This window comes from Ochotona princeps, chromosome 3, assembly GCF_030435755.1.
Source record: "Ochotona princeps isolate mOchPri1 chromosome 3, mOchPri1.hap1, whole genome shotgun sequence".
NCBI classification, from domain to species: domain Eukaryota; kingdom Metazoa; phylum Chordata; class Mammalia; order Lagomorpha; family Ochotonidae; genus Ochotona; species Ochotona princeps.
Window position 1 is genome coordinate 97,401,321 of NC_080834.1, and position 20,409 is coordinate 97,421,729.

The following is a 20,409-nucleotide window of genomic DNA, read 5'->3' on the forward strand; positions in this document are numbered from 1 at the left end:
GTTGTTGAAGAATCCACTGATTGACATAGTCCATCATAGAGTTTCTGTTTGCCCAGTATTTCACTGCCAACATAGCTGAGGTGGTTGATTGACTTGTTCTGTCTCCCGTCTTTTCTTGGTTAGGATTCTGAGGCCAGAATTTTGATTGGGGAGATCCCTGAAGAAACTTTGTCTGAGGTGTTCCCAGACCAAATTCTTGTATGTACTAGCAAGCACAGGGACCAGCACAGTCCATCGCCCCGATCAGCTGGTGGTTGCAATTGCTGGGTTGGTTCTGTTTCCAGCCCCGACTTCCATTGGATCCAATGGGTGTTGCAGTCCAGCCTGGTTCCGCCCAGCACATACTCAGCCCTCACATAAACCAGTGGGAGCTGCAGCCTAGTCTGAGCGACCCGCAATAACTCCCACCAGGCCCGCCCCCCACTCTGGTTTGCCAGTATGTGAAGCAGACTATTCCATCATTGAATATGTATAACTAACTCTAAGAAGTTCTCAAATTCATGAATTTGTTCACCCTGTGGTCATAAACTTTCTTGGTAGACCCCATCAAACAGTTCATGGAGTATCTGATATGACAGTCTTGGTGAAATGTAAAAATCATTCTCACACCATCTGCGAGTTCCCTCTTCTCCATTTAAAGCAGGCCGATTTCCACTAAACACCCTATTTTTACAGACTGGATCTTTGGACTAGGAAATATCTTTACTCTTCCCATCCTTTCTAAGCTGTTCCTATTGATAATCATCCACTTTGTCCTTCAGAAGATCATTTGGGAACAGTCTGGCTTGGGTTACAAGGAAGACAAAGTGCAGAGAAAAGTCAATTGTCATGCTGATTCAAACAATATGCCGGACATTTCAGAGATTTCTGCCAACAAATGCCCAATCTTAAGGCATATGGGCTTTGGGGGCAGCAGTATTATAATATTTCACCAATAATTCCCTCTTCAGAACCACTGCCAAAACAATCGAACACCTTTTCATTCCACTACTGTTGACAGGACAGTTAAGGATTTCAACATTTCCTTTTACAGTCCGAATTAAGTTTCCTGCCTTGGGGACTATAACAATATTTGCCATCATGAGTGTGAAGAAGTGGAAGTTGTGAATGGGAGATTGAGAAGGAAAGTATTACTAAAAGTAAATAAACCCAAAAGGAGAGTTTTCAAGATTTGAGTTTTGAATGTCTGCATCAAATTCATGTTTCTGAATATTCCAGAGAATAAATTCTGAAAATCAAGAAAAGCAATCTTCTTGAAGAAAATATTTTGAAAATAAACTTCACCTAAATCAAAAATTAACAGCACTTTTCATATCAACTATCAAGAAAAGTATCTCAATTTTAAGTCTCAAAAAATTGAAAAATATTCTAGCAATGCTTATTGTGCTCTTTATTTAAAGCTTATTTTTTTTAAAGATTTATTTATTTATATTGGAAAGGCAGATATACAAAGTGGAGGAAAGACAGAGAAGAAGATCTTCTGTCTGATGGTTCACTCCCCAAGTGACCACAACAGCTGGAGCTGAGCCAATCCAAAACCAGGAGCCATGACCTCCTCCAGGTCTCCCACACGGGTGCAGGGTCCCAAGACTTTGGGCTATCCTCGACTGCTTTCTCAGTCCACAAGAAGGGAGCTGGATGAGAAACGGGGCTGCTGGGATTAGAACCAGTGCCCATATGGGATTCTGGTGCATTCAAGGCTAGGATTTAGCCTCTAGGTTATCGCAGGGTCCTAAAGCTTATTTTTTAATTTGTAAAACATTTATTGATTTTCAAATTTTTATTTGAAAGGTAGAGTTACATAGAGAAGGAAAGGCACAGAGAGAGAGAGAGAGAGAGAGAGAGAGAGAGAGAGCGCGCGCGCGCAAGTGCTTTCATTCACTGGTTCACTCCCCAAATGGCTTCAATGGTCAGACCTGACCCAATCTGAAGCCAGGAGTTATGAGTTTCTTCTGAGTCTCTCATAATGTTACTGGAGCCCAAGTATTTGGGTCATCTTCTGCTGTGTTTCCTGGTCATACACAGGGAGCTGGATCAGAAGTGAAACAGCTGCAACTGGAAATGGTGGCTATATGGGATGTTGGCTCCACATGAAGAGGATTAGCCTGAAACATCATGGTCTCAACCCTGTAATTAAATTTTAAATTCTTTTTTTCACTTACTTGAAAGGTATAGAGAAAATGAGTCTTCTATGACCTAGGACACTCCACAAATGTTTGCAATGGTCTGGGGTGGGTCAGGAGCCCAGGAATTAATGAAGGTCTTCCACATAGGTAGCAGGAACTCAAGTACTTGAGTCATCACCTTCTGCCTCCCAGGGTGCATTTCAGCAGAATGCGGGATTGGGAGCAGAAACGGGTCTTAAACCAGGTACTCTGATACATGATGCAAGTTTCTGAAGGGGTGTCTTAGCCACTGCACCAAACAGCTGCCCCTGCCTCTTTACACTGTGGAGTGCTTCCAGCTGAAGACCTGACAGTAGAGAGTTGTCAGTGGTTATAGCAAAGGAAGCTTCAGCATTTGCAGGAGCAAGATAAGGGGGAAGGCAAGTCATGTTGCAAGTGCTGCTGGCAGCTTTTATTAACATCGGTGTTGCCAGCACACAAAATGAGGAAGGAAGGATACTTGTTTGGTTTAGAGGTAACGTGAAAGAAAGCTTGGTAAGTTGCCTGGAAAGATTTTGACTGGGGGAAAGATGCTGCTGCTGCTGCTGGTTTTCTTGTTCTTTCTTATAATGCCTCAGGTGCATAGGCTCAGGAATTTCACTTCTACCCTCCCTCATCCTCTCCCCACCCCCATAATGATTTTACCTATATTATTCAAAACAGTAACCAATCCTCATTCAGCTGCTTAAATGTATCATTCCACTGTAGGTACAATCAATTGTAGAAAGCCCCGCCTACTATTGTCAAGATCTATTTAATGATGTCATTGGGAGTCCATCTTTTTTCAGAATCAGAGCTGAACACTGCAACATATCTTCACTGCTTAGTATGTTAGTCTTCATTATTCAGTTCCTAAGATCAATAAATATTAATATAAATATGTATGTATGTATATATGTCATACACACACACACACATATATATATATGTAGAGAGAGAGATGATATTTTTGTCCTTTTGGGATTGGCTTATTTCACTGAGCATAATGGTCTCTAGTTGGGACTATTTTGATTCAAGTGGTAGAATTTCATTTTTTTTATTAATTACACTGCATTATGTGACCCAGTTTTATAGGCACTGGGATTCCCCCCCCAACCATCCCCCCATGGTAGATTCCTTTACCTTGTTGCAATACCACAGTTCAAATTCAGTTGAGATTTTTTTTATTGCAAGCATATACCACGCATGAAGTCCAGCAACTTATTGTCCAGATATGTTCAACGGTTTCTTGGGGAGACCATCTCTGGTCTGAAGGTAGAGCCAGCAGAGTATCGTCCCAATCAATTAAAAGCCCTGACATAACATCAGCAACAATTTATAACATTATGGAATTAATTGACATGTTAGTGAGTAACCAGTATGTTAAAAAAACCTCAAGTTCTTAACCACATCCTGTGACTTCTTCATTGACACTTCAATTTTAGTTTATAAAGAACCGGGTTCTTTTTTTTTTTTACATTTTATTATTATTATTATCATTTTATGATACAGTTCCATAGGCTCCTGGCATTTCCCTTATCCCCTCCCCAATTCCCTCCCTCCACCTAGTTCCTCTATAACATTACTAACATACAGTTCTTCATACACGGTCATATGTCCATCATTGTGGGCATGGACAATGGCAGAGAGTCCAGCATCCTATTGTCAAGATATAGTGACAATGAAAAATGACATTTCATTGTAAGTCCATCTTTGTCTGGAAGTAGAAAGCCTTGGCTCCTGGCTCACCACTCTCCACCTCCTGTGATACCGTGCTGAGGCTGCACCATTGTCTCTGCAACCTTTCTTCCACTTCCGGTTCAGCAGGTCCCAGGATTAGAGAGACACCAGGCGTCCTATATAGTTAGGTTGTTGGTGGCGCTGATTTTGCCAGAACCTACTGGACGTTAGGTCTGGGTGCCACACGGACCTATTTTGACCTGTACGATGTCACAGTCGGCATTATTTTCCTGCGGGAGCAGTGCAATCCATGGAACACAGTGGGTTCTTGCAAGCTCAGCACATGTGCAGTTTACTGTTGTCCCCTGCAGTCCTAAAGCTATTGCCACAGTGTGCAAAATGGCGCCTGACATAGCACTAATAGAGTTCTTGATCTGCTGGCTGTCAGATGTGAGAGCTACCCAGACCTGTCTTGGGTGGAACCTGTAGCATGCCACGCTGCTGCAGTTCACTGAGTCAGAAATGAGTTCACTCCCAGCTCAGCGTATGTTTCACCCTTTCCCTTGCCTTTGCCTCCTTTTGCAAAATAGTGCCCAGTTCAGCTCTTGGGGGCTGACTGGGCTGTGAAATCCAGCCTGTTCCTGCACTGCCCATCTGGGATCTGCTGCTCTGTCTCTGCTCCTGGTCAAATCAAATGGATCAGCAGGACGGACAGTTCTTTGTCTGGATTCACCTCCCAAGCTCCCAGTGAAAGTCCCTTCCCACCTGGTTGCTGGTGGAATTCCAGCTGCTGGTGGAGTTCAGATTGCTGATTGCTGAATGCCGCTAGATTATCAGTCACTGCAACACCACACCATTGTGTCCGTTGCTTTGCTCTGTCTGTCAGTCTCCAGGTACCCCTCTGCTGTTGTTCTGTCCTTTTCTATTTCCTGAAATATGTCCTCTCTGCTTCATCCTGATTAAATGTTTTTCCATCCATTTAAATGTGTCCTTACCCTATGCCGCCATCTTGATTCTCCCACAACCAGGTTCTGTACACCTTAAAATGGCTATAGATTACTATTCAGCTGTCTCATGCCTATTTTCATTTTAGTATTTAGCAGTTTATAGTGTTGAAGCATGATTTTGCTGAACCTGGCTGTTTTTGGGGTAGTCTAAACTGGCTTATAACTCTAACAAGACATGTGTCAACAGTTTAGGTGCAGAACAGTTTTAGGAGGGGTGTGCAGAGAAATCTTCAATACCCAATTTCATTCTTTTTAATGGCTGAGTAGTGTTCCAAAGAAAAGATAAGCCACAATGTCTTTATCCATTCCTCTTGCAAAGGACATTTGGGCTGTTTCAATGTCTTTGCTATTATAGATTGTGCTGTGGTAAATACAGGATTATAGGTTACTTTTTCATATGCAGATTTCACATCCTTTGGATATATTCCCACAAGTGGGACAGCTGAGTCATACAGATCCATTTTTAGTTCTCTACACTTGCTTCCATAGTGGCTATGCTAGCCTACACTCCCACCAACAGTGAAGTAGGGTACCTTTCTCCCCACATTCATATCAACGGGTGTTGTTAGTAGAGTTTCAAACATAGTACACAGTAAATTCAAATTTAAAAAGATGTTCAAACTCAAAAGAAAGAAACTCAAAGAGAAAAGAAAACATGAGATAATGTTTTGAGTTTTTTAAAATTTGACATGTCAAGCAGAGAAAAAAATAAAGGAAAAAAGAGCAACAAGAATACAATGAGGTATGACAACATTTTTAAAACATGGTGCTACTTCTCTGTCTGTAACACTTTCAAATCAATAAAATAAATCTTTAACTAACTAATTGAGTAAAATATGGTCCAAAGAAGCCTCTGAAGTCCCTCAGTATTCTTAGCATTGCATTTCTGAGATCCTTAGAACTTAGGAGGCTTTTATATGTTTTCCCTGGCATAAACTGACTTCTTCAAAAGATTTAATTACAAGGAAGTGTTTTATTAAGAGATATATTTGAGGGAAAATACCCAAGGAAATGAAGCACTAAAAGCTCCTCATCAGAGAGTGATAGAATCATATCTTGTTTCAGAAAAGGGCAGTTGGCCCTGTGTGGTCGCCTAATGGCTAATGTCCTCACCTTGCCCACCCGGAAGCCTTTCTGGGCGCCTGCATCCTGATGGTCTCGTTCCCTTCCAGCTCCTTGCTTGTGGCATAGGAGGGCAATTAAGGATGGCCCAGAGCCTCGGGACCCTGTATACATGTGGGGGATATGAAGGAAGCTCCAGCCTCCTGGTTTCAGATCAGCTCAACTCTGACCATTGCAAGCCACTTAGTGAATGAATCAATGGACAGCAGATATTCCTGTCTGTATCTCCTCCTCTTTGCATATCTGACTTTCAACTAAAACTAAATAAATAAATCTTTGGACAAAAAAAAAAAAAAGACAGACAGTCAAATGCAGGATGAATTGAATGGGGGTCAGGCATGGATCAAGTATCCCAACTTAAAATCTGCAGCAATTGGGGCCAGTGCTGTGGTATAACAGGCTACATCTTCCCCCTCTGTGACAGCATCCTATAAGGGTGCTTGTTGATATGCTAGCTGCTCCACTTTAAATCCATCTTACTGCTTATAACTGGGGAAAACAGCAGAGGATGGCCTAAGTCTTTGGGACTCTGCATTCATGTGGGAAGTGAACCAGCAGATGAAGGATCTCTCTCTGTTTCTCATTATCTCTTTAAAATCTGCCTTTCAAATAAAAATAAATGAATTTTTTTAAAAAAAATTAAGCATAACCAAGTGAACAGAATTAAAAACTTAGTCAAATAACACAGTTCTAACACTGGAAAGATATAACATATGAACAATTTTGAGAGAAGAATGTGCTCTGAGTTTGATATGTGGTCTTTTAGATACAATGTTAAGGCATGTGGAATGTATTTGCTCTGGATGTATCTGAAAAAAAATTCAAAGAACTATGAACTAGTGGTTGTTAAGATGGATAACTAGTACCATAAAAACATTACAGAGAAATCTGAAAGTCTGAAGATGTTGAGTATGTGGGGTATTTAGAACAGTAAAAGATGATTCACCAATATATCGGTGGGGCATGTACAATGGCAAGACATCCAGTCAGGTGAACATCAAGCCGAAGATGCAAGTTTTCTATCATGTACAAGCCCCTCAAGTACAGTCAGCAAGGCACTGGCACCTTCCACTCCTTCTGAATCACCTCAAGTAGCTTCTGGCAATAAAGGAATGTTGCTGTTTAAAGAAAACAAACAAAAACAAAAACAAAAGCAATCCACCAAGTTTTGCATAAATACCAGAGATAAACAGTTATATATGCAAGTCATTCCCATATAATATTGGTGTCTAAAATAATAAAAACAGTGAGATCTTAAATAAGAGGATAGAAGACCAAGGTCAGGAAAATGCCTACATTTAGGGACCAAACAATAACTCAGTTTACAATCAGTTCCTCATGTGATACCATTTTAATGGGCTCAGAATCATTTACTTTTTGATTTTAAGATAGAACATACAAGAATCTGGTCTGGGAATACCTCAAGGTTTCTTTGGAGATCTCCCCAATCGAACTGCTGGACTCAGAACTCTAACCAGGAAAGGACAGAAGACAGAACAGGTCAATCATTCATCTCAGCTATATGTTGGCAGCGAAAAATGGGGCAAACAGAGACTTTATGATGGACCATGTCAATCAGTGGACGACCTCATCGAGCGAAACTGGCAGCGATTCATAACTGGAGAACTATTAACACCACTCGAGCACATATCTCAGAGCATGCCCCACATCCGGGACTCGGGGTGGGCGGGAAACCGGGTGGGGCTTCTCCCTCAATATCCCCCTTTACCTCAGATACAAGATGGAAACAATGTGGACATAATAGTATTACCCACTTCCCTATCCCCCTGAACCTTTTTTTTTTTTCTTTTTCTTTCTTTAACTGTAATTAACTATGTAAAGATTGTCAACAACACAATAAAATAGATTATAAAAAAAAAAGAAAGAAAATTTCAATTTTTTTTGAGATCAGAAATATGTGCTTATCAATCCAATGGTTTAGATTCCTGAAATAAATATTCAAAATCATACAGCACTCTTTAAAAATAATCATTCAGTACAAAAATATGGTGGGTTGGAACAGAAAGTTCAATTATTATGTATTTATAAAACAAGAACTCCTGTACCAGTAAGAGTCAAAAACCAATACTTCCACGGGCAAGGGAATAACCCAGTAGGTTGCGGTTTCCAATGAATGACATTAGGCCTGCGTAGGTCTCAATCAAAATGGGTTCAGTTAACACCATCAGGCTCTTTCCTCGGCTGGATCCAGTGGAATTCTTGTAGGCATTCTGGACAGCTGGAACAAGCTTAGACACAAACCCAGACAACTGAGGGAAAAAGGAGAAAGCATTGAGTTAATAAAGGCAAAATAGATCCAAAGATTCCCATGCCTACGATTCAATTTTCTCCAGGGGCTGCAGTTCTTGCCACCTTTCTGAAAAACCTGTTACTTATTTGTTTGTTTGTTTGAAAGTTAAGAGATACAAAGAGAGACAGTGAGAAAGAGATCTTGCATTGACTGGTTCACCCCACATGGTCACAGCAGTCAGTGATTGGCTAGGCTGAAAACAAGCGCCAAGAGCTACATGGATGGCACGGCCCAAGCACTTGGGCCATCTTCTGCTGTATTTCCCAGGCCATTAGTAGGAAGCGGAATTAGTCAGGATTCAAACAGCTGCTCACATTAGATCTCACCATCGCAGGCAGCAGCTTAACCTGTTACACAATTCTTACTTCTTCTATTTTTTTTAAAGATGTACTTATTTTTATTGGAAAGTCAGACACACAGAGAGGAGAGACAGAGAGGAAGATCTTCTGCCCACTGATTCATTCCTCAAGCAGCCGCAACAGCCGGAGCTGAGACAATCTGAAGCCAGGAGCCAGGAGCCTCTTCCAGGTCTCCCGCGCAGGTGTAGGGTGCCAAGGTGTTGGGCTGTTCTCAATTGTTTCCCCAGTCCACAAGCAGGGAGCTGGATGGAAAGCAGGGCCACCAGGATTAGAACCAGGGTCCATTTGGGATCCCGGGTATGCAAGGCAGATTTTAGCCACTAGGCTCCCACACCAGCTCCAATTCTTCTTACTTCTTATTCCTAAATTGTTTTCCAGACTATGTAACATAATTTCTGTTGGTATTTTAATACATTAATCACTTAATAAGCTATGTACCTAATAAAAAATCTTCCACATCTTGTTTACTTTCTATTATTCATAATTCATACAACAATAAGAAGTCAATTTAATATTTACTGATAGTCTATCATTAATCAGTCACTTGTTAGGTGCTGCTGGAAATGTCAAGTAAGATACAGATTCACTATTTCAGAAAATCTAGAAAATAACTTACATCAATTGAGCAAAGATCACTAAAATAAGCAGTAAGAGAGGTATAAGATACAAAAGGAACACAAAACAAGGAGATATCACAAATGATTAGAAGATGAAAATTGATTCTAAAGGAGACCTTTGGGGCCATTGCAGTTGTATAGCAAGTTAAGCCTTCACCTGTGGCACCAGCATCCGATATGAGTGCCGATTAAAGTCCTGACTTCTCCACTCCCAAACCAGCTTCCTGCTAATGAACTGGGAAAGTGTTGGGGAAAGGTCCAACTACCTGGATCCCTGAACCCACGTGGGAGACCAGGAAGAAGCTGCTGACTCCTGACTTCAGGTTGGATCAGCCCCATCTGATGCAGTTGGTAGAGTGAACCAGCAGATGAAAGATCTCTCTCTATGGGTGTCTCTCCTTCTCTCTATATAACTCTTCAAAGGAATCACTTGACAATTCTTACGAAAATAATACGATTTCAACAAATAGAAATGAGATTCAACAGGTTAGGAAGTATATAACAAATAGCTGCTGCATTTTCCAGTTCAGCATCATTTCCACCAAAACCGCCTATATTTTCCTTAATATATTCACTGTCTTCCATTTAATTCACGAAGTCATTCATCAGTAATCTTGTCATATGAAAATCATGTCATGTGGGTGTTCTCACACCAACAAAGAGAGCCCTAATATCATTAGGATCATCTAATGCAATGTCATTATGATAATAATGTAATGATGTAATATCATTTTGAATCCATCACTGCATTTCTGGTGCACTGCTGACTGAAATGTTGTTAGTAAGCACATCAACTGTTAAATGAAGCTGATATTAGCACAAGATGCAAACCTAACATCAGAGAAATCCAATCGTCTGGTCATAGAACTTGGCTCAGGTATGGGCACATGGCAAATGTGGTTGTCAAATTGACAGTATCTAACACTGAAGGTATAAGTGGTTATTTTTGCCATATAAACATGACTAAGCAGGAAGCCAACAAAGATAAAAGAATAAAGACATGCAGCAGGAAGCATTCTTGACAAAATCATTTAAATTACAAGATCTGCGTACTCCTTCAACTTTCAAGTTCAATAAGCCCTCCAAATCATTTTGGGATAGGGTATGCTGCATTGAATATCTTTATTTGTCATACAAAGAGGAATGTAATTTGGAGAGATTTCCAGAGATAAAAACAAGAGTTTAAATGAGAAAAATCCACCTTTTTGGATTTCCAATGAGGCTTTTTACAATCATCATCTCATTCCAATAAAAATCATTGAATAAATTAAACAAGATATCATCTATCCTTTGGTAGAAATGCAGGTGGTAAGTGAGTTATCCACAGTCACTTCACTTTCCACATTTTATTGAGTAAAATATTAAGAATAATGTCCCGCAGCACTCACAATGAGACCCAACATATTTCTCAAGCAATGGCTCAGTAGTCTAAATTAAAACTCTAAGAGTTCACTTCCAGTTCATTCTAAATCATTAAGTATTCCCTGAAAAGAGATCATTGTTCTCATCTCTCCACAAAGAGGCTAATTTTGCTTTAACTTATTCATACAAAAGTACATACTTGTGGTAATTCAGTGAACTCCTGTAAGAGAAGCATTGGCTTTATTCTGAATGTTTTGTTTTTTATTAAATCATTTTTGAGCAAACTACTTCTCCATTTTAAGATTCATAATCTTATTATTAAGGTAAAAAGGAAAAAAAAAAAAAAAAACTAGGTGCCAGCATTGTGGTGGAGTTTGTTGTGCCAGCATTGTGGTGGAGTTTGTTAAGCCACCACTCGAAAAGTCGACACCCAATATGAGTATAGCTGTTCAATTTTCATGTTAGCTCCTTAACAATATTCTTGGGAAATCCTCTGGCGTAGACCATCCCCAGGCATCATGGCCATTTGGTGAGTGAGCTAGCACAAGGAACATATCTTTACCTTTGTAACTTCCATTGAAATACATAAATGAATTTTTAAGTGGTAAAAAGCCCTAACGTTTAGAATATAATCCTCATTACTAGCTGAACTAACCTATGAAAAAAGAAAATGACATGCAAATAAAACTTCAGAAACATATTTGCTGTGTGACATTGTATATTCAATTCCTCACTTTTCATTCTCAGTTAGCTGTTTTGATAAGCTTTGAAACTCAAGGCTTTTTAAAATAACATCAGAAGTAAAATAAATTGGTTCCCCTGATGATAAAACATGGTGGAGTTCACTAGACTAGTCCTATTGCTGTGCGTTCTCAAAGAGTAAAGTAATTATCCCCCTCTATTTTTACTCAAACTGACATTTATGTAATTGGATAATATCAAGACCCTGGTTTTAAAAAGAGACTTTACTTCACTGAGCCTAATGCCTATAGCAAGCTAGAAGCATTTTGCTCATTTTCTATGCATTTTAGTCTACAATGGCTAAGACCGAGCACTGACAGCTGTTGCTGCTGGTTCCTAGAACAAGCATCCTCTGTTGGACCTTGGCAGGGACATAAGTTATGGTGTCACTTAATGAAACAGACATAGCCTAGGGATGCTGGAACTAAAACAGAATGCCAAAGGACATTCCCTTTCTTGCTACAAGCATCATCAGGGCTTTCATTGACTGGGGAAGTAAAAAACGTTTTTTTTGTTTGTTTGTTTGTTTTTTTAAATTCAGCTTCAAGAGGGAAAACAGAAAAGGAACGGTGCGTTTAAAAGATGGGCTTTCATTCAGTATGGTTTAAAATAAAGAATCTCAAAATCATAAGTGTTATTAAAATGTATCAATTCTAGGAACTTAGCACTCCAGTCACCCTTGATTCATACTTAACAAGAAGTCACAAACCTCTAAAAAAAATCTAACGATATAGTATTCACCTCCACTCAAACTTGTCTATTCTATCATTGTATAGGCAGGGGCAAATTCAGGGCATGGAATGCAAACAACCATTTATGTTTTCCTGTCCTACCGTTGACTGATGATAAGTCCTTGGAAAAATCATCTAATTCTACTGGGCCACACTTTACTCATCAGAAAATGGAAAAATAGTAATAATGAGGATAATGATGGTAAATTCCAATCTTATCAGCTTGTTGCATGATTTTAAATGAAGTATTCAAAAATATTTTTAATCTCATGTCACTAATAGATATAAATATGATGATTTATAGGCCAGAAATATTTTTAGCTTTCCTAGTTTAATTCCTTGCTTTTTCATACTCAAATACACATTTCTCTAGCATTCATCATGGAGACTATAGAAAGTATCCTTAAAAAAAATCACAACATATATGTTTAAGTAATAAAGGTTACCTTGGATGCTAAAATGATACATTAAATTATACCCAATACCCAATACCCAATAGTTCACTGGCTGAGCTACAAAGTATCTGCTCCAAGATGCATACCAATTATTTAGAGAAAAATAATTTGCATACATGCTATGTTAGCTAGTGATAAGGTTAATAGCATTAGTAATCATATATATATGATTTACAACATTTATGTAGTATGCGTAAAAACAAATTAGTAAGACCTTTATCTAATCATTAGAAAACACTGATGAGAGGCATTTCAGAAAATAATTGACCAAAAGTCATCAACAGTTAAAAAAATGTCACAAATGCAGGGGAACAGCTGAGAACCCATCGGAGATAAATAAAGACAACAACTAAAACTAATATGGGAGCTTGGGCTGAATTTGGGCACAGACAAAAGATATTGGGGAGAGCGGGATTGTAAAGCTTTAAGATCAGAAGTTTAGTTAATAGCATCGTACCACTGTTTAACTTCAGGTTTTGATAACTGTTATATAAATTGTTAACATTAGAAAACACTAGGTACATGGAAACTACTATTTCTAAAATTTTCTGTTTAAATTTCTTCAAAGTTAAAACTTAAGAAACCTTGAGTATTATCTTCAGTGAAAAAAATGACAAGACTACATGACTGTATTACTTTACTTTTATCTCTATATATAAACCTACATCAGAATTACACGAATATTAGTAAATTTTCATTAAGAATAAATCACAGCTCATGTGTGTTGTGACGCATTAGAACCGTGGAATTCATTAAAGAATTTCACATTTAAAGCAGCTAAATACTTTTTTCCATGTCTTTTCTTGAACACTTCCTGCCTGATTATTTTCAGTGAAATGATTACAATGAGTGTTTAATTTTTCTCATTTCAAATTTACTATCAGGGCAGGAATGGTGGCCTAGATTTAGGAGGTGGAATCAGTGAACAGAACCAGTGAAGTGAACTGTCTTCCCTTCAATCTCCTCTACTTAAAAAGAAAGAAAGAGAAATGTTTAAAAAACAAAATAAAATTCAGTTTTATTGCGGTGACTCAACAGGCTAATCTTCCACGTACTAACACCAGCAACACAAATGGGCTCTGGTTCATGTCCCAGAGCTCTGTTTTTTATTTCAGCTCTTCATTTAGGGCCTGGGAAAGCAGTGTAGCATGGCCTAAGCTCTTGGCTCTGGCCATTGTGGCCATTTGGGGAATGAACTAGAACATAGAAAATCTCTCTCTCTTTCTCCCTCTCTCTCTCTCTCTCTCTTTCTCTGTCCTTCTCTGTCAAATCTACTTTTCATATAAAATCAGCCATTATAAATTTTTTGAGACTATTAATTCTAATATTTTCTTGGGTGTGGCTTTACTTGTTAGATTCTTTTTATTAAGCCAAAGTGTACCCTATTAAGTTAATACAGTTAATAATAGTATTTAACGCAATACTAATTTTCCTCAGGCAATATTTCTTCTTAATGCCACAAATAATGTGTGTGTGTGCCTTTAGTTTCTATCTCGCTGATTAAACTTACCAAGTGCTATTTTAGTTTTAACTGCTTAACCTTTTGTGTATACAAATTAAACTGTTTCCACCATATTTGCTAAAAACATGGCAGAGCAACAAATTATTGGACAAATACTGACAACGACCCACACTACACCACTAGCGCATCCTAAATGTTCTGAACAGAATGCGAGAATGATTTTATAGTGCCTAGACCCCAGACTTAGTGGATGAAAAGCAAAAATTAACAGAAACATGTAATTCCAATGATGACAAATTCCAGGAAAAAAAGTAAAATTTAATAAAATGTCTGAAAGTAATAGGAGTGAGGAATGCTTTGCACATTTTATTCATGGTAAGTCTTTCTGAGGAAGTACAACCAAGGCTGATATCCAAGTGATTAGAAGAGACAGCTATGGGGAGAACATCTGATAGACAATATCAGCACTGCAAAGGGGGTAAACGGGGATTAGACAAGGACAGCAGGGCTGGAGGATAGTGATCGAAAGAAAGAGGCTGCAGCACGAGGCAGGCAGGGTCCTGGCCATCACTCAAACCACTTCTGTTTGCATCAAGTCAGCTTCAGGTATTGTGGCCATTTGGTAAGTGAACCAGTGTGAGGAAAATCTCTCTCTCCGCTTCTCTTTCCCTCTCTGTCTCTCCTCTTTCTGTAGAGTCTGCTTTTCAAAATAAGAATAAAGCCTTTACAAACTTTTAAGAATGTAAGAAACTGAAGCAGAAAGATGACCTGGGAGGCCACTTCCGTTGTACAGAGAAGGGACGATGTGGTTTTCACTAAGAACAACAGTGGGGAGACCGTGAGAACTGGTTGAGTTATAGACGGATCCACACGATTTTCTGAAATATTGAATCGGGGAATGAAGAGAAAGAAGGAATGTGCCTAAACACTCAGGCTTTTGACTTGAGAAAACTAGATGGGTAGTGATATCATTAGTGAGAGAATTAGTGATATCATTAGTGAGAGAATTAGAGAGGCAGAAATTGGAAATGGTGCAAAGGGGATCAAAAATTCTGTCTAGACATATCACTTTGTCTAACCAGTAACCCGCTAACAGGTTTCAATAGACAGCTGGGTATAAGCCTGGAACTCAAAAATGATATGGAAATTAAAGTCCATGTCTACATTTAAAATTTCCAAAGATATCTACAGGTCCATAAACGAACAATTATATGCATAAACTGAAGTTATTAATCTTACAAAGACAACATAATAGGGTGATTCATGTGCAATGCATATTATGAAAAATTACGCATGGACATAAAATATTTTTGCTCTAAAATAAGCTTATTTTGAATTTCATTTTTCCACAATCTTTCTGAAGTACACTTGTACAGAACAAGGATAGAGGGCCTAGTGCAGTAGCCTAGTGGCTAAAGTTCCTACAGTGCATGCACCAGGATTGCATATGGGTGCCAGTTTTAATCCAGTTGCTCACTTCCAGCTCCCTTCTCGCAGCATGGGAAAGCAGGGGAGGATGGCCCAAGGACTTGGGACCCTGCACCCGTATGGGAGACTTGGAAAAAGTTCCTGGCTCCTGGTTTAGGAGTAGCTCAGCTCCAGCCTTGTAGCCACTTGGGGAGTGAAGCAGCAGATAGAAAATCTTTCTTTGTATACCTCCTTCTCTCTGTAAATCTGACTATCCAACGAAAATAAACCTTTCAAAAAGAAAGATCAGGAATAGAATCAGCAAATTCATTTTTCCTTGTTGAAAAAGAATTAATAATTGAGAGAAAAGCAGAGGGATGTAACAGACAGAATGATTGACCACAAGTAATTTTTCATCACAATCTGCTTTTCATTCCTGAAATGACCACAACACCCAGGGCTGACCCAGGCTGAAGCCAGACCTTCAAAATTGTTTCTAATACTAGGGCAGGAGTCCAAGGACTTAAGCCATTCTCTACGGGCACAGTAGCAGAGAGCAGGATCGGGAGGGGAACTACTAGGTCTTGAACCAGTGCTTCAACACAGGATACCCATGTGGCAAAATGAACAAAAAATTTATTAAAGGGATGATTGACCACAAGTAATTTTTCATCACAATCTGTATTCTTTTGAAAACAGAGAAAATATAGATAATATCTTTGGAACAATGGGTACCTATCCATTTTATTTGAATTTTGAGTAAGATTTTGGTTTAAAAAGGCTTTTTTATGTGAAAATTGTTGGACTAAGAGTCTCTAGAAACCTCTAGGTCTGATAATCTATGACTCAATCTTCAAAGATCTATAATGACCACATTTCTCTCATTTATAACCAGGTGCATATCCTTTCTCTTCCACATGCCTTGTTACATATTGCAAGTTAATCTTTTCTTTTATTACATTTCACTTACACCTTCACTCAAATATGTATTCCAGTTTGCAAAGAGGTAGAGTCATAATCGTGGCCGTCTACATGTCTGTGTCTCCCCACCATGATACTGTTATTATTCTGGGGCAAATAGTTCTTCACCACAGAGAATGTCATTTGTAGTTAGAGTGTTGAGAGCAGCATCTAACCACTAGATATCCACAGCAAACCCTCTGCAGGTGTGACAATCAGAAATCTCAGATATTGCCAAAATGCCCCTAGGGCAAAAGCACGCCCTCTTGAGCACATGGAACTTTAGGAATATCTATCTATCTATCTATCTATCTATCTATCTATCTATCATGCTATAATGACTGTTGGGATCTACAGATCTGGTCTGAAGTTGCAGCTGTGGCATTTATTAGCTGTGTAATTTTGCACAAGTTACTTGGTTTCTCTGAATTTTATATTTCCTTTTCCATGAAATAATTAAATTGATCACATAAAACTCACAGGGTCATAGTAAAGAGTAAATGAATTAAACAGTTATATATGTTATACTCATGTGTGTGCACATCTATGTGCTCATGTATTGCAGGAAGGCAAGTGGAGTGAAGTGAGACTTGAATTTAGGATTACAGTACAAAAGCCATAAAGGAATCTTATTTTCAATAACAAAAGAAATACTAACTTCTTTACCATGATTAACATCATTATTATTGAATCACAATCTCCTAAATTCAAAGTGTAGTTTATTTCAACATTTCCAGGATCATCATGATATAAATTATCAGGATATCTTTTCATACAGCTATGAATGTTTTTCACATTGGATTATATTTTTCATCATGGGCTCAGTTTCATGAGAATCCTCTGTGACCTTAAAAATCTAAGCGCTGAAAAGAAAAAGTTGACACCACTTCATACTCAATGAACTTGGCATTTCTTTAGCGTCAGATGCGCTTCATTTCTAGACATTTCTAGGATTTGTGTGCGCACGTGTGTGTTGTCTGTCGGAGATGGTGGGAGAGGAGGGAGATGGGACTGCTTACAGAAATAAGTACTGCACTGAAGCAGAGGCAGACAAAAGGCCAATTCCCTTAGCTGGTTCTTGGAACATTTCAAGCACCTGAACTCAATCTGTGTGACAGGAACGCTGTGTCATCTGATATGAATGCCACCAGCCACATACTTTTCTCTAAAAGCTTTTATACACCCACCTCTGACTCCTTCTTTTATTCCAGTTTCCAAAATGGGGAGTGGGGGGAGGGAGTCAAGTTTTAACAACTGGTTAGCCTAAAGTACAGCAGTGGGCATGCGGATGGGGTGGAGGGTGGAATATTCTTGACTTTAGTGCAATTGTTTACCAACTGAGTGCCTGGGTCCCTGGCTTTAGGTGCTGCCTGCCAACAGTTCACTGCCAACAGTCTCAGTTTTCCTTATTATAACCATCACTTGCTTCCTGTTTACACTGGGCAAACGGACTAGGTTTCATGCCTGCCGGCTCACATTCCTCTGCTGAGCAGGTTTTCCAAACCTTCAGGCTACAAGTTTCAGCCGCCTTGTGTAGGGAGAAAAGCATCCTGAAATGAAGTGCAAGCTCATTCAATATTCAATACTTGACTACCCATGGGAAGCTACACTGTGGGTCGCATGTATACACTGTCCTTGAACATTCTCCTGGAATTATTTCTAAGATCCCAGGACTGTTTGTGAGTTGGTAGGGAGTCGGGAATGGATGGCAATAAAAGGATAAGAAGTTACAATCTTCCTACAAAGGAGAGGTGCCCACACATCATAATTTCCATTTTTATCCTGCCACACTTTCTAATCCTCAGTTCTGGGCTCCCATAACACTCTATGAATCTCCTATTAACTATGTTAGTATTTTAAACTGTAATTTGTTAATCATTCTTCTGCCCTGCTCATCTTACACACTTCAGTGTTAGGTAGGTATGCAGTGCATACCTGCTGAATTGATGCAAAGGAAAACAATGAACCAAAGATATAAAGTTAATTTGTTGGATAACAGTTTGGCTCAATGTAATGATCTCCTTAAAGGGATAGGTAAAGATGCTGGAGACATAATAATCTGGAGACCACTTTGACCTGGCTATAATACATTCACAATTATCAACCATCTGAGAAGGCTGGTTCTTCCCAGCAGTACTGTCCATGTATTTCAGGAATCCAGAAAAAGCAATGATGCAAACATGGAAAGATAAGGTTACAGGTTGCAAATATGAAATGCATAAAATAACTGAAGAAAACTGAATAAAGTTGCAGTGAATAAAATCACATCATTAAACACAAACCAACAGTTTTCTATTCCATCTCACATTCAGAATCGCATATGCACACTTACATAAAAAATGCATCAAGATAGGTAACCATTTTCTTGCATATTAGCAAACTGAGTGTACCTCTAGGGTTATCAATGTGTGAATTTAACAAATACACTTAATCCCAATGATTAAGCATCATCAATCTTAAAATGAAGATGGAAGGGAGGGAGTGTTTGGTGAAGCATTTAAGTTGCAGCTTGGGAGTCTCACCTACCTTATCAGTGTTCCTGGTTCAAACCGAAGCCATTCCATTTCCAATCCATCCTCCTAGTAATGGGCATCTTATAGACAGCAAATGACAGCTTCGATGTGCGAGACACAATTTGAGTTCTAGATTCCAGGGTTTCAGCCTGGCTCTGTCTTGGTTGATACGAGCTTTGGGGAGATGCATCAATTAGTAGAACCAGCAGAGTAAAGTTTGTCACTGTCAAACTCCCTATGAGAGAGAGAGAGAGAGAGAGAGAGAGAGAGAGAGAGAGAGAGAGAGAAAGAGAAAGAGAGAGAGAGAGAGAGAGAGAGAGAGAGAGAGAGAGAGAGAGAGAGAGAAAGAAAGAAAGAAAGAAAGAAAGAAAGAAAGAAAGAAAGAAAGAAAGAAAGAGAGAAAGAGAGAAATCTAGGGCCTAGCATGATGGCTCAATTGGCTGTGGCAACTGCCAGGATCCCATATGAGCATTGGTTTGCTTCCCAGCTGCGTACTTCTCATCCAGCTCCCTGTTTATGGCGTGGGAAAACTGAGGAGAATGGCCCAAAGCTTTAACACGCTTCACACACAATAGAGGCCTGGGATAAATTTCTGGCTTCTGGCTTCAGATTGGTTCAGCTACAGCCATTGCGGCCATTTGGGGAGTGAATCAGAAGACGGAAAATCTTTCTGTCTCTCTCCTTCTCTGTCTCTCTTTCCCTCTATGTAAATTCTTTCTTAAAACATTTTGAAATTAAATTCTATTCAAAATGCAGAGAACACGTAATTATCTTGATCTAGTGTTGTTGAATTGTATGAAAATATTATTCAATCTATAATCTATAAAAAACACAAAGGCTGCATTTATGTTGTTATAGTTAAATCGATGCCAGAAAAACTGCTATTTTACAATTTCATAATTGCTTTATGAAAATAACCCATGAAATGTATTTGGACAGATTACAAACTGGTGAGGTGTGAAGGTAAGTGAAACTAGGAACAGGCTGGCTAGCCACTCTATTTGCCAGATGCGGGGAGAGTATAGAATTCATGAGATGGTTAAAAGCAGAAGTAACATATTTTAACACGGTTGATTGATTTTGAAATTATGTACAGCAGCATGGAGAGTTAGAAATATTATAAATAATTTGAATAAAAACTAATGTGTGTTAATGTTGTTTCTTTGAGTCCTCCCTAACGAGGCATCCCTGTAATCCAGCTCTAACCCACTCTTGCAGGATCTGAACCTCAAACCTGGTCCTCAGGTTTCTGTCTGAACTTCAGATCTTCTTGTCCAACTGCTTGACAACCACGTCAATATGGTATTCTCTGGCTGTTTCAAATTTCAAAACATCCTCAACTAAACTAATCCCCAACCCACTTTTCTTCCAGCTTTACCCATTTCAAATTAGCAGAATCATTTTCTATCCAAGCTGAAGACTATTTCAATTTTGACCTCTTCTCATCTAGCTTCTATATCTTCTCAGTTACTTGCCTCAATTAGTTTTATATGCTGGAAGACTCAAAATTTATTCACCCATGATTCTTTCTACTCTTC

General features: G+C 39.0%; 1 protein-coding gene across 1 annotated transcript in view; it reads right to left on the reverse strand.

Annotated features, from left to right (window-relative positions):
- Positions 1–7,855: 7,855 nt before the first annotated feature.
- Positions 7,856–20,409, reverse strand: part of TPRG1 (tumor protein p63 regulated 1) — a 266,643-nt gene continuing 254,089 nt past the window's right edge. Inside the window, exon 6 of the mRNA XM_004577781.2 lies at positions 7,856–8,223. Coding sequence (XP_004577838.2) covers positions 8,029–8,223 — 195 coding nt within the window. The 3' untranslated portion in view covers positions 7,856–8,028. The remainder of the gene's footprint in view (positions 8,224–20,409) is intronic.